The 16016-nt window shown below is 37.7% G+C and overlaps 1 protein-coding gene across 1 annotated transcript; it reads right to left on the reverse strand.

The window, feature by feature from the left end:
* LOC139741654 (chromosome transmission fidelity protein 8 homolog) lies at positions 1 to 10166 on the reverse strand. The gene is made up of 4 exons (XM_071652234.1): positions 10144 to 10166; positions 7669 to 7673; positions 1099 to 1214; positions 1 to 463 (listed from the first exon to the last, which is right to left on the reverse strand). The coding sequence occupies exons 1-4, from the start codon at positions 10164 to 10166 to the stop codon at positions 140 to 142; spliced, it is 468 nt and encodes a 155-aa protein (XP_071508335.1). The 3' UTR covers positions 1 to 139.
* Between the last annotated feature and the right edge of the window lie 5850 nt (positions 10167 to 16016).

Raw genomic sequence — 16016 nt, forward strand, 5'->3', positions numbered from 1 at the left:
CACTTGCACTCCCATAATGGCAGAGTTTGCATTTTGTCAGAATATATTTTAGTTCTGGTGCATTCACTTGCATCAAGTGAGGCCGTATTCACAGCATCTTCTTTTCAATCCAAGCTGTTCAAACCAGGGCTAACCTCAGTTACACCTTCTTAGGCACATTGGTGATGATTGGCTTGGGACGAGTTTTAAAGACCATCTTTCTCCGGATGACTGCCTTCACTACATAGTATGCATCTTCATCACATTGATGCTGGTTCAGATCCGTAGTGCTATTCTGAGGATCACAGTTCAAATCTCCATTCTGTTCATCACTGGAATTGGTCTCCATGGCAACCACTGGCTCACTGCTGCCCTGCTCTGGTCCATTAACATTCTCATTTTTTGTCAGAACAATGAAGGATTTCTCCAGGTCAGAAACTTTGCCATAGAGGATGTGATGTCCAATAATCAGGATTGGTACTCCCTGAGAAAGACATTAATTGATGAATGAATAACAAATGACTGAACAGTGAAATTAATAAAATGGAAAAAAAATCAATTAATCTATAACAAGTACCTGTATACATAATCACATAACTGAATATCCAATCTTTAATCTTTGAAATACTCTAAATGAATGGAAGATTGTAAGGATGTGTCAGTGTAGTGTCCACAAGTACTCATTGAATGCACATTGTATATTGATTTCTGAAGAAAATTTGTATTCTGTTTTACTCGACTAAGAATTAAGAGTCAAATATGCAGTTTATAGAAAAGTTGAAAATTTAAATTCAAACATGCAAAAGCTCTGGTCCTGATATGGCACTCTGTAATTTCTTCATTATCAATAATGGTCACATTTAATACAGTAAGCAGATAATCAACGTTGGTGAAGGTGATGAGACAAACTATCACTTCCGAGGCGATCTGGATGTAGCTATCTTTGCGAAGCGCAGCTGAGGAAAGATATTATACACATTCAGATTGCCGAGGGAGTGAGATAGTTTGTCTCATTCGTCTGTAATAAATATGCAGCAGATGGGTGTGGTAACATGTGTTGTAGTCAATGATCAATGAAGTATAACCAGGAAAGTGATTGATGAGGTCACAAAAGGTCACCTTATTATTAAAATGTAGATCACCAATAAAGCGTCCTGTGATTTGCTCGCTATCTGGAGATTCAATAACTCCCTGTAGCTCCACCAGCATCCACTCTGCAGGAGCCCCAGGGCTGGCTCTGAAGGTAAGATAAGCAAGAAATCTAAAATCAAACCAAACTTGAGTGTACATGACAGTAACTTCATCATTTTTAGAGTTTTAGAGATCTTGTAAAATTAGTATCTACGAGACGCTTTCCTACATTTCCCTATCTATCTATTTATTAATTTTTTTTTCTGAAATAAATTGAAATTCTTTCTATGTTACATATCACTCTCAATGACACGAAGGAAAGATTCTAACTTTTTCCATAGAACATACAAATCTTAGAATATGAGCATCAAACCGGAACTCATACAATAAACAAATCATATAAATATTTTGTTTACAAAATTAGAACATGGTGTATATCAAGCATGGTCAATGAAATTCAAGAGTAACATTTTCATGGATCTATCATGCCCTTACTAAATAGATCTTTAGACTAGACTAATGTACTTGGCTTGGCATCACCACAAAATCCACGGGCAAAGCTGAAATTGCACAAATGGCAGCATGAAATGCAACACAATAATGCTGTATTATTCTCTTGAATACTTTTAGGTTCTACTGAAAAAAAGGGGAAAGACATGTCACACACATAGTTTTACTGAAATCTAACCTGTCTTTCACACAACTTTTTTGTGAACTCAATGGCCCAAATTCACGAAGGTGGTACAAATGAAACCATGGTTTAAACCATGGACAAAAACCAAGGAGCGCCAAGTGTCGCACGGAATATTTCGTTATGAAATTGGTCATTTCGTCGACAAAATGACCATTTCGTTAACCAAATTATCATTTCGTGGACGAAATGTTCATTTAGATACAAAATGTTGTCATTTCGTTACAAAATAATCATTTCATCGACGAAATGACTGATTTCGTAATGAAATATTCCATGCGACACTTGGCACTCCATGGTTTTTGTCCATGGTTTAAACCATGGTTTCATTTGTACCACCTTCGTGAATTCGGGCCTACGTGAAGTAAATCTGTAGCTGATGACAGACATATACATGCAGTGCTCCAGTGTTGAGCTGTGTGATTCTTATAAAGCCCTGATTTAACAGACTTTGCCCAGGCTGAAATGTCGGGGAAAACATCGGGAGAAAAAAATTCCTCGCCTCAGGCAATAAAACTGCAGGAGAGAGCGAGGGGTACCCATTCATACGCAAAGGGGTGTGGCCACAATCCATGCACATGATTTCGGTGAGGGGTGTGTCATTCTGTTTGGATTATTGTGCATGCATGTGGGCCATTCTCCGAAAAGGGGCACCAAAGGGCATTTTTGTGTCTCCAACCTTCTCTAGGCCATAAAACACGATTTTTTCATCAGGAAACCAATTTTTTTACTTTTATTTATACTAGAGAATATAATGAGTAAAATCAAAATCAACTGAGGTCACAGCACCTCATGAAAAAATTATATACGACAACATGAAATATATATTTGTTGATTTTACCCATGTCTCCAGCCTACTCTGTGATTATATTTCACGCTCTCGCTCTTTACCGTAATATCAGAAATCTATGTTTTGTTCACTAATTTATAGTGCCTTCGGTGCCTAAATAAAAAAGCATAATGCTTAGCGAAAAAAGGTTTGTATATTTTTTTCTGCGATCTTAGCGATGGTGTCTCCAAATCTCCATAAGATACGTTACTTTTTGTATGACGCCCTAAAAAATATGAAGACAATAAAGCAGTGATCTGTATGTCGGTCTAGCGAATGAAGTCCATTTCAAGATTATATAAATACAAATAGTGTATTCTGAAACTCTATAATGATAAATATATTCAGATACAAAGTTTGCAATTGTGTATGTTACGATAAGCTGAAATAAGATACGTTACTGAAACTTTGCTCTATTACAGAATAGAGTTATAATGCATTTTTCTTTAAAGCACTTTACATTGCTTGTATTCATACATGGGAGTTACGAAAGAAAAAGTTGTTATTTTGTGAAAACACAATGTTGAACATTAAGGCCGTCAAATACGTTACCGTCAAATACGTTACCGCATAAAGTGCATAAAATAGGCGCATCACACTTTGCGCTAATTCTCTAATTTTGCATAACCTAATGGTTCTCTGCTCTTCAAAGCATGGCGGCCACTTTGAGCGTGATGTTGCATTGCGTTTAGTACCGAGAGTTTGAGGGAGATGTAAGGCTTCTCGCCGTTTGTTATTCGTCCCGGCTACGTGGTTGGTAAGAATTTCATTTTTGAATATCGGCAGAGTAGGCCTATAGTTCATTTATTTATATGACTAGTATGACACATTTGAGAGTTATTTAATGTTGATGGAACAGTTATACGGCTTAAAGACATCTTGTGTACGCATGATATTGTTTCGTGTGTGTGATAGCTCGCATGTACGTTAGAATATTACCCTGCATTGGCACGGTAACGTATCTTACCCGACTGGTAAGGAATCTTATTGGATGATAATATCCTGTTCTTACGTACACGACTATATATATATTATATTTATGTGTTATTTTTTATTAAATAATATGCATATAAAACTCCCATGCTGATATTTCCCCTCTATGTTTGTCTCTCGTGTATTTTAGAAAGAAAAAAAACATGGGTAAAATGCTTGCTGAGATACAAAAGGCCTATGGATGCAGAGAGAGAAAGAAAAAGAGTGACCCCACGTTTCTAGCGAAGGAGCGGAAAAGACAAATCCATTATCGCGTTCCTGTTTCTGATCAAGACATGTCGACTCTTGAAAAAGGAAAATAATGACGTGTTTATATCTTATTTTTTTTCGGAAAACATTTCTTTTTTTGAAATGGGCAAATTAATGATGTAATCCCCTCACAATTTTCTACACATTTTATTTTCAGACATCCTCAAAATTTAATATATCATATATGATTTAGTATAAAGCTTTCCCTCTATTAATCCAGAATGAATGACAGATAAAAATTTGTTCTGACATATCTTAATATCAGGGTATGTTTTTTGCCTGTACAGGTATTCTGCAAAAAAAGAATTTCAAAAATGTCATGTATAACATAATGACAAATTATGAGCGGATGACATCAACGACTTGCTCATTAGAATCTTCATAAAGACTGGTCAAGAAATGTTTTCTGAAGATGTGAAATTTAGAAATGTATTATCTTCCTTACTTGGTATACTCGGATTGTATTTTTTGCTTCTCTTCCTTCTTAATTTTATTAATTTCGACCCGGATTTTCCCTTTAAAACTTGCCACATTATGTACAGGGGCAACGTAATGTTTATTGTCAACTGATACGTGGAAGGAGAATATTTATGATTCCTTAATCTAGTTTTTTTTTTTTGTCTTGGCTCTCTATGAATGTAAAAAAAAAAAAAAATGAAGATGTGGAATACGTCAATATAGTGTACGTTTTAAGATACCGAAATGTTTGAGTGGATGATGAATCAGATGTGTTAATGCAAAGAAGTTTTAGTTACTTGAGGGTTGTGTCGGTTACGTTATTTCCACCATTATCTAACGTATTACTCCGTGGCTTTTTTAAAACAAATTTCATGACAGGACATGTGGAAATATATTGATACATTATACAAAGCTTCTGACACCTATATGCAACGTGACTACTTGCTGGGAATGAAATCTTTTATACTATTTTAGAAGGTTCTTTTGGGTCTTTTTGTTAGGAGCAGAGCCGAAACACATGTAGCCCAAGTGAACATTGTCTTTATAAGATTAAACTGTCAGCAGTCAAATACGTTACCTTTATACGTTGGAAGTGAAATATTTGTCTGTTCACTCGGAGCTATTCAACTTCATCATGTTGTTCCAAACTGAATAATGTTGCATATCTATATGCGTTAACAGAGGGACAGAACTACATAATAGGCTGTACATTGTCCATTAGATATCAAAAGTTTCAGTCATTATATTTGAAACAGAATTATAGTTACGTCTCGGGTTAACATTTTTGTGTATGTTATCGATTAATAATTTTACTAACTGAAATATGTCAAATCGATTATCCGAGGTTATGATATGTTCTAGGTGGCTATAACATTTTGATGTAGACGATATGCAAGGGCGAGTCTATCGTCATGTTACTTTATAATTCACAGTAACAACATTTTGTAGTATAGATGTCTGTCAGATACGTTACCGTATCGACATGACCGTATATCTTCCTTGCACTCGTATAGGTAATATAGATTTGATTTTTATTGTTGATATTGTTCCACCTTAATAATGCCAGATATCTAATCAATAAGATAACAGAAGAAAATGGACTATATTGTACATTTTAAATCAAGTTTCAGTCATGCATTTCAAACAGAACATAATTAGGGCAAGTCCAAGATAAGGTCCCCTCAGAAGGCAAAATTTCATCTTTGCTCAATATTGACATATTTGGTATCATTTTGAAGCTTATGAGTTGAAGTTTTGATTTCCATGGAGGAAAAAATGATATTATGTAAATTTATGCAAATTTCAAGGGCTTCATTTGCATAAATGTAAAACACACCGTTACGTATGGGACATTTATAAAAATTCATATTTATTCAAAGGAAAGCAAATGATATTTGATTAATATGTGGACATAAGAAGTTCATCAAATAGTTTAACTTGGTATGAAAATTTAGGGATTATGCAAATGATTATGCAAATTAGCTCGTGTCCTATCATGAGATGTCCCATACGTAACAAAATGAGGTCATTTTTTTTAGGTTTTTTCTGAAATTGCTAAGGTTATTTGAATGCCCTTTTGGAAAGTTCTAATTTATTGTTTAGAGAAATTAAATACCATAGAAAAAAGAAAAAAACTGTAAAAGAAATATTCTTTATTAGGCATTGAAATAATGTTACGTATGGGACAAATGCGTTACGTATGGGACATCCTCATATATATTGCATGTGAATGCATGCAGCTAGCTGGGAAGGTCTCTCAGTGCACAAATGGTCAATCATCCTGGAGAAAGCATCCCAACTTTGGAGCTACAGCGTACTTTTTGAGTTATAGACACTTGAAACAATACATGTACTTGACTGAACAATTTTCAGAAAGGGGGAAGGGAAGATGGCAAAATACACAATGAAAATCAGCATTAAAGGGATGGTATAGTTTTTGTAGAAATGGGGATTCAGTTTTCAACATTTTATGAGATGACTGGAAACCAACAATATGAATTACTAAAAAGCATACAATTCTAAGACTAGAGGAATTCAAAGTTAATTTGATGGAGATCCAATTTGAAATGGTTGTGATATAAAAAAAAAAAATAAAGTAAAATGATTTTTTTTTTATTGCAAGTGATACACAAATTGTCCTTATTCAGTTTTCAATAGTAGCCACAACAAAATCCATGGGTATACATACTGAGGTGTGACTCAAATCAATGACCTGACTGCTAGACAGACATCATACATCTACTCGATTACTGGAATTCCACGCAGCAGGCAAATCTATCAAGATTAATATTTCTTGTGTCAAGTTGTTTTTTATTGAAACTAAATGGCAAACTGCCCTTCATCAATGGAAGTAAACACTTTAAAATATTCATTTTTTTAGTAGTAACTATCCTGATTAAAATAGGGCATACATACTCAGGTTGGTCATCAAATATGATTGAGTATGATTATGATGGTAAATATTTGGGGGATGTTGTTCCCTTGACAATCTGGATCAGTATTTGAGTAATTTCAACTGATTCCACCTCAATAATTAAATGCAAAAATTTGGTTATGGGTATTTTGCAAAATTATTTTGCAAAATACCCATAAACATGGCTCTCCACACACTGAACGAATGGGGGACAAAGGGCATGCATACTCAGGTTGGTCATAAAATATGAAAATATGATTGAATATGACTATGATGATGAATATTTGGGGAATATTGTTTCCTTGACAATCTGGATCAGTATTTGAGTAGTTTCAACTGATTTTACTTCAATAATTATGCAAAATACCCATAAACATGGTTCTCCACACACTAAATGAATGGGGGACAAAGTGTCCCATACGTAACTGTCCCATACGTAACGCGTCATGTCTCTCTTTAATTAGAACCTGTAATTAGAGCTTTTTGCCTAATGACATGAAACTTACCTGTAATAATCTTGAGTGTTGTGACTTTCATCACAGTGAGTTACAAGTTGTAGAATGAAATACTTTCAGAGAGTTTTGAGGTTGAAAAAAATGTAAAAAAAACCAAAAATTTTCTGGTCCCATACGTAACGGCACATATTTTCTCTTCTAGAATATAATTGTCAAGGTCATTTTTCGCAATTTTTTACATGATTATACTTCTCCTAGATATCAATCACCATGATAAAGTTCAATATGATCAAAGGCCATTAACACTATTTTTCAGGTCATAAAAGTCTCTGAATGTCCCATACGTAACGCGCGTGTTATCTTGGACTTGCCCATTATGTTATTGCGTAAATTTTGTTAATGCATGCACATAATGATATCATGATGAATGTATGACTTTGTATTACTGAGCAGTGTCAAGGCGATTAACTAGGGCTATAAATATGAATGTTTATGGTTGGTAATTCATTTGGATGTAAGATATAAAGCAAGACTGAGTTTATCGTCATCTTGAGATACAAATCTAGGTAACCAAATTTTGTGAAAGAAGTATGTCAGATACGTTACCGTTTTTTTCTTTCCTTGTAACTCGAAATGTATGAAATCTGTTGTAAAGTGCGCTTGCAATTAGCTTTCTTTGATAATTTCAGTACTTATGTATGACTTTTATTACTGTGTCAAAGCAATATAAGATCAAAGTGTATTAGAGATAATAATTGCAATATAGGGTTGTGTATCTTATACGAAAATATATAATTTTGGCGCTGATTTTAACTTACAGGCTTCAAACGTCAAAACTTTTTTTTTACATCTGGACCGATCAAAGTTCAAGAATTACTATTTAGTCATGTGCGCATATAGTTACGTTTACATTGAAATAGATATTTACATTAATGGTCCACAAATGATACATCCACTGCCATTTTCTTGTCTAAAGCCTAATGGTAACGTATCTGACAGGTGGTAAAAACTATGAAAAAATGTGTTCAAGTTCAATGCTATTTCTTGAAAAATGTGTTTGTGTCAAAAATCACCCGTTGGTTGTTATGTGTTCTCAAAGTATTAAAGTTTCTGAATTCAAATGAGTTTCGTGACTTTTTTAATGTCGAAATTTTATAGTTTGTCCAACCCTGTTGGTGCCCTTTTGTGGAGAATGGCCCATGTTAGTAAAATAAAGAGTCAATCAATTCAAAGGAATGTTATTATTGTTACGGCGAGAGCCTTTTAACAGAATTTAGGGTCGTTAGGGTAGATGTCGGGGTAATTATCCTATAGGTCTAGCTGGCTAGGGTAGAATTTGGCAAAGGTTACTGCAACAACGTCCGAGCAAGATTTTGCAGGGACAGTTTTAACTGGTAGCAGGGTAAAAAAGAAAAAAAAATTGCCCAAATGTTGTTGCAGTACAATTTTGGTATGGTATGGTACACTATATAAAAATGTTCTTGCAGCCAAACGGCTGAATTGAAACATTTGCTCACAAAAAATAACACAATACAAATTTGATTAGTATTTACAAATTTCAAATTATTCATCTATTATATATCATTAACAATATTCATATTAACTCTATTAAGTTTTAACCCTGGTCAAACGGCTCTTCTTCTATGAAACTGTCCAACAGAAACACCCCCTAAGATTTAGAAGGGGCCAATCGGACAGGGGGTGCACTGGTGTTCACAGTGCAGAGAGTGAAGCTTTAGAAACTAGTTGCTTTGCTCTTGTTGGATGTAATGGAGGGTTGCTACTTTGAAGGAGTCTTTGTTTGCGATGCCGGTGACTGTCGGTGGGAATCAAATCTGTGATAGTTCAAATCTAACAAACGCAAACTGAAAAACTGCCCATATTATTATTTACATTATTACATTATCATTTATTAGTGGAAAATTGAGCAAAGAAAATGGGATTCCAACAGGATTTGAACCCGAAACCTCCGGATTGAAAGCCTGGTGCTCTACCGACTGAGCTATAGAAAGCCCTAGTTCAGTGTTCATTCCAGAAACCCTAAATTCTCAATGTTTGAATGGTCAGAAGTTATACCGGTAGCAGTGTGTTTGTGTGAGACACACGCGTACACACTTGAACCTGGCATATACCCGAAGGATACCGCCGTACCGGTAATTCAAGTTGGGGATAAATGCGAGGGATCACCTAAGTGATGCAGATTTTTTAGTAAGTTTATGTAACAAATGCAAACAGAAAAACTGACCAGAATGAATATAATTTATTAGTGGAAAATTGAGCAAAGACAATGGGATTCCATTTTCTTTGCTCAATTTCCACTAATACAATAGTTCAAATCTGTGATAGTTCTTGGAATGAATAAGTAAACTGAGTTATATAAATAACAGTTTTTGTTTGTGGCAATTGGGATATATTATTATTACTTGTAACGTTAAAAGATGACTTTTGGAGAACCCTTTGGACCGGGTGCAGCCCGGCTTTTCGAACTGGGAATAGTGGGATGGATAGGCGACCCACACTGCACAAGCGAAGCGCTTCACAGAATGTGGTGATGCGTCCTACCCTGTGTGTCGGTGTTGCAGCAGTTCCCAGCTCAGCTCACGCCTCATATTATTATTACTTAGGTGCCTAGTACGTACGCTACTGTGCCTAGGCTAGAGCACAGTTTCCAATCTGTCTTATCAAAGTTGAGCTCTGTTAAAATAGGGCTTCATGTTCATGCATGCAGCATGGTGTTTACTGTTACTGCAGTCAAATTAAATTTACAGAATTCCACACTTTGAGTCTGACTCACCATGGCTGCTCACTAATGACAATAACAATTGTCTATTAAACTGTTCAGTGTTACTGTTAGTGTTACTGTTAGATATTCTACAATTAACTCCAGTGGAAATATGGCACAACCTATCTCTCCAAGTCCAAGGCATAGATGATAGAAACTTACTTTTTAAGGAATAATTGCACCATTCTGTATGAAGATTGTTGATGTCATCAACCACTTGCATAGATGGAACCAAGCATGGATGCCTGCAGCATGGGGTCGAGCGAGCGGCGCCGGTGAGCTTCCTAGCCGAGGAGAACAGCGTCGGGTCGGGGTTGTGCTCCGTACTCGATCGTGATTGTATTTCCCGCGCCTAGTGCGTATACGTGCACAACGGCGGGAGGAGTACCAAACCGGAAGAGGAAGTGGATTCGTTCAGAGGTTACCAGCCTGTATCCACGTGTGTGCGATCTTTGGTACGCGCACGTGAAAACAACGCTGTAAACACTTTCGTCGCTGGAACTGTAGCTGTGTGTGTCTGTTCTGTTTAGGTAAGTGCAGCCTCTACATTTCTATGGGAGACTCCAAGACAGCATTTTTGTCCCGTGATTTTAAGTAACAATGAGAACAAAGTTTTAAAGAGGGTCAAGACCTGATTTAGTATATAATCAGAGGCAGCAGGAATATGTGAACTAGGCTTGTCTAGAACTATAGTAAATTTATAAAGTGTCAGTCCCATCCACTAATATTCATGCTGTTGAAGTGACGCCGGCAAGAGTTCCTTTTGAGACAGCCACCCAAAAGGGAGTGCGTGCTTCCCTGCGTATCGCAAGCAAGGTTACTTCTACTTCTACTTCTACGAAGATACTCAGCAGGATCCATAAGTCAGGATGTAGTGCTAAGGAGTTGAACTTAGGTGCTCATTTGCAGTGCATGCTTGTTGGTGCATTAAAAATATATGGTGCGAGTAAAAATCCAGTTCCTCAGTCTAGATGCTGAGTGGAAGAGCTCCCTTGAAGGCCTCCAATGAAGTGGCTTCAAGGCCAAGGGCGTTTTTAGGAAGCCCATTCCAAGCAGTTACTGTACGTGGAAAAATGAGTTCCGATAGAGTTGGGTTCGGGTAGGAATTGCCAGCAACTTGTTTGGATGGTACTGTCGTGTGTTGCTAACAATCATGGGTGATGTGAAGTGCTGTGCATTGATGGCTGCCATGTTGTGCTGAATCTTGTACATGAGGAAGAGGCTAGCAGCATTTCTTCTCCTCTCCAGACTTTCCCAATTAAGTTGTTCAATCATGGCAGAGACACTGTCTGGACGGTAATACCTCTGGAGGATGAATCTTGCTGCTCGCCTTTGGACGGCTTCTATTTGGGAAATGTGTTTGTTTGTATGTGGGTTCCAGACTGAGCTGCAGTAATTTCTAGGTGTGGTCTCACTAGGGAGAAGTATGCTTGTTGGCGGATCCTTTGCGAGGTCTTTCGTAGGTTTCTGCTGACTAGTCCTAGCATCCGATTGGCCTGGGATGTGAATTGTGATGTTGTTGATGTGACTTTGCCAGGATAGGTTGGATGAAAAAGTTAACCCTAGATACCGGAGATCTGGTACAGATGCAAGGGGAGAGTCTCCCAGGGTGTATGTATTTCTAATGGCTTTGTGACAAAGGGAGAATGTGATATGGTAACATTTCTCAGTATTGAATTTCATCTGCCATGTATCAGCCCATGTGAACAGCCGGCTGAGATCTTGTTGCAGGGCCTGACTGTCATTGAGGTCACTGATAGGTCGGTATATGAGGCAATCATCTGCAAAGAGTCGGATTTTGGAAGAGATCCCATCTACTATATCATTGATGAAAGATATGAAGAGAAGTGGACCGAGGACCGTACCCTGCGGTACCCCAGATGTGACTGGTACCCATTCAGATGACTCTCCGTCAACTACAACCCGTTGTGACCTTTCCGTGAGAAAAACTTTGATCCACTGAAGGAGGCTGTCATGGATCCCATAATGCTGGAGTTTCCGGAGAAGGCGCTCATGGGGGACACGGTCAAAGGCTTTGGAGAGGTCTAGAGCAACTGCATCAATCTGCTCTTTTTGATCCAGAGAGCATGCAATGTCTTGTGATGTGATAATTAACTGGGTCTCACATGAATGGCCCGGGCGGAAGCCATGTTGTACATCATTCAGAATGTTGTTTTCGTCATAGTGATCCATGATGTTGGTGAAGATTATATGTTCAAGCAGTTTGCTGCAAATGGATGTGATTGATACAGGGCGGTAGTTGGAAGCCATGCTCTTGTCACCTTTCTTGAAGATGGGAGAGATGTTTGCAAGACGCCAGTCAGATGGCATCATTCCTGTGTCCAGGAACTGCTGGAAGATGAAGGCGAGGATCGGTGCAATGTCCTCAGCATGGTATTTCAAGATTCTACCCGGTATGCCGTCTGGTCATGTTGCTTTGCCTGCATCTATGGCTTTTAGTAGCTTGGCAATACCTTCCACGGAAATCTCAATGCGGTCCATGGATGGAGAGGTAGGCTGTCCGAGATCTGGGATGTTTGTGCGATCCTCCATGGTGAAGACAGATTGAAACTGGTCATTCAATACTGTTGCCTTTCCCTTGCTGTCTGAGATCAGCTGCTGACCATGTTTAAGAGATGCAATACCGATTGACTCTTGCTTTCTAGATTTAATGAACTTCCAGAAGGCTTTATTGTTCTTGTCTGCTGGAGAGAACATCTTGTTTTGATAAGTCCAGTAGTTATGCCGAAGTTGACTCCTAAGCTCTTTTTGGAAATTCTTGTACTTAAGCCAGTCATCTGATGTTTTTGAGGCTTTATCTTTGTTGTACAGCTTCTGTTTTTTCCTGATCCCTCTGTTCAAGATGTTTGTGATCCAAGGGTTGGTTCCTTTCTTTCCAGACATTAGACTTTCCAGAGGTTAGGCTAGGTAGAGTTGTATAGATTTGCACTGACCCACTGTAGGCTAGTACCAGTGGCTGTCTCAAAAGGAAGTCTTTCCGCCATGACGCCATATAGGGTTGGTCCCACTAGGCCCTTCTATGTAACAATTGTTACTAAATTTACTCATCATTGACCGCCTAATATTTATTTGCCTGATAACAATAGACTATTTAACGCTGCAATTCACGTAAAACCTTGACCTACGTGATTGAGAAAATCCAGCAGCAGCACTATCAAATACTGTTGTTCTCTTTTCAATTTGAAGTTTCAGTGCAAAAATATCGCTGTCGAACTTGAGTGCCCTCTTTTCAGCTCCCCTCGGTGCTGGCCCTTTTTTTAGATCGACCGCTGTTTTTGTATTGACCATGCACACAAACTGAGTTGTATTGAACACTGTTGTACGAACCTTTTTAGAAAATGTGTTGACATTACGATTCGGTTAAAATATTCATTCGAAATTTTGTCCTTGATTTAAACCATTAATGAACAATGAATTTTCGTTTTCCCTACACATCCTCATCAACAGTCAAGACTCAAAAGCCAATACATTTTTAAGTGCTCTGTGCGCACGTGCAGTGCATACTAAGCGTTCTGTGTGCCAAAAACTAGTGGTCGGTTTAAAAATGGGTGGTCGATGTGTAGTAAAGTTACCATATACGTGCAAGCGGTACATGCAGTGCCAGCCAGTGGCGTTACATGTGGTGGACCGCCCATGATCGGCGAATGGGTAAGAAGTGTTGTAGAGGGTCTGTACCTGTACTAACCCTAGCAATATAGGGTCTAGGGCATGGATTCTCTATGTCATACGAAAACCCAGGTAATCCTGGAGTTTAGGGGTAGAAGACAGTTATGACCCTCCAGGATTACCAAAACCCATTTTCTATGCAAGTGAAGTCAGGCATCTCATCCCAAAAACTTTGAGTAATTGTGCACTCTCCTCTCCGTTATCCTACTATGGACCACGCCCCACAGTACTATGCATTCAACATTTCAACCATTTTTTTTTTTTTTTTAAATAGAAAACTAGGTCTAACAAAGCCAAGTACAAAAAGAAAATGGGTCCTAGCATCTTCTCCAAATTTTTGGAGGGTGGTGAAGCTGGAGGTCTTTTATATTTGATATCCCTTTCTTAATTGAAATTCTAACGTCAGTGACCGTAGTCGCCACTTGTGTGTATTTCCTATTCACTCCTGGGTTGGCGAACGAATGATAGGCACTGAATTAGTTCGCCGCCCATAGCGTGCCACGTTAGCGCGTATGTTATACACACACTTCAATGTAGGATGCATAGTGCATCATCGCGTTTGAAGAACCTGACTTCCTTTCGAAATCAAAAAAATTCTCACATTGAAAATGGTTTTGTCACCTGTTACATATGGTAAAATGCATAACTTGAATTACAATTATTTGTGTTTTATGGAGGAAAAAGGTGAGTTAGGAATGTCTTTTGAGAGCGATGAAAATCCGTCGCTCCAGCTGATCTCTGATTGCGGCGCGCGTTACATGCGAAGTGAATGTCTGGCGACTTTAGGTAGTGGCGACTTAATGGTAATCAACGTTAGACATTCTTTTAATCTGATGCCGCTGCACAGTGCAGCGCAAAGAAGGCACTTCATACTAGTTACTAGTTTTGCACTGCCTTGCATGGTAATCATTGAAAATGATATTCAAACATCCATCAACTGACCCTGAACATATCACAACCTCAAATAGATTTGATACTTGCATCAGTAAACGATTAAAGTGACGCACATGCTGCACTTGGTATGAATAAACAATTTGAATTAGTGCAGCGATTGAAAGGGTTTTTACTTTTACAGTCAGAAACACAAGTTTTGCCCTTATTGACATTGCATGGTGGCTCACTATGGATTATTTATTTAAAAGAAAAAAGAAAACTGGGTTTTGGTGGGTTTCTTTTTCCTTGGGACTGAGCTGTGCCCTTCTGAAAACAGTGCCAGCCAGTCACCTCAGAATATGTAATTTCAACTGGAGCCTCTATAGTGCATGATATATTTGATTATTATTACATGATAACAATGATACTAGATTCTGGTATGATTGTACATGCCAAACAGGAATATACTTCATAGAAATGTACAACTCACTGACTCGGCTTTGCATGCATTGAAGAATACTTACCAATGCCTAGATGGATACCTATGGATGATTCTGAATGCAGGCTTTGTTATGCCTCTATGCAGATCTAGATGTGATCCATTTGTGACCGTGCACCTCAAAACGAACATAAAGTCGCACACACTGATTTTGCGTGAGGACTGAAAATAAGTGAAGTGGGTCAACCTAACCGAACTTGACTTTTTCATATTTTCTGAAAGAGAGGGTCTTCCTTTACATTATGCTAAAATTTGGTATCATAAAATGGGCAGGAATTACTGTGTTTTTTAGCAGTTTATCTCGAACATTTTTTGGTAGAATAGTGTGGTTAGGTGTCTTTAGAATCCCTTTTTCATTTCTGAAAAACCTTGTCCACACTCTTCACTTTCAACTGATAACTTTTGAAAAGATAGTGTTACCGCTTTGAAAGTTGGCATTGATTATGGACAGAATGTGTTAATGAGGCATGCTTAATTTCAGTTTAATCTGATAATCCCTTCATTGTTGTTACTCTGGTGGTTTACTTCCTGTTTTTTTGTCTCATTCATCGCACAGCCAGCACGGTTTGGTAAAGATTAAGCGCTTGAATAGACACTGTACTTTAATAAGAGCCTCTTTTCTCAGTTCACACTTTTCCTGAGTTTGTGCTTTCTTTCCAATATTTAGATAGGTTAGGAGAGTCCATTTGATTTGAGTTATACATCATTTTAAAGCTTAAAGTGTGCTCTTTCAGAATATGGTCTTAACTAAAAATTCATGTCTGGCAACTTTTTGTTTGTTTTGAGGTGCAGGGTCACATTTATACTATTCCATAGCATTGTCATTGACGTCATTCTACTTTGTAATTTTTCTGACAATGTTACCTATCATGATCTTGTATGTCCTTCCTAATCCTATTCTTCTTTTTACTCTTTTTAGATTTATTTTGATATTGGTCATCACAGTTCTTAGAAGAGTTGTCCTGATCTGCTCTAT

This window comes from Diadema antillarum, unplaced genomic scaffold, assembly GCF_040938485.1.
Source record: "Diadema antillarum isolate AM-2024a unplaced genomic scaffold, OU_Dant_1.0 seq00000942_RagTag, whole genome shotgun sequence".
In the NCBI taxonomy this organism is placed as follows: Eukaryota; Metazoa; Echinodermata; class Echinoidea; order Diadematoida; family Diadematidae; genus Diadema; species Diadema antillarum.

Coding starts and splice junctions, on each gene's coding strand:
- LOC139741654 (XM_071652234.1), bottom strand. CDS start 10,166: ATGGTGCAATTATTCCTTAAAAA. Junction 464..1,098: donor ATCTACATTTTAATAATAAG/GTGACCTTTTGT, acceptor TGTCTTTCTCAG/GGAGTACCAATCCTGATTAT.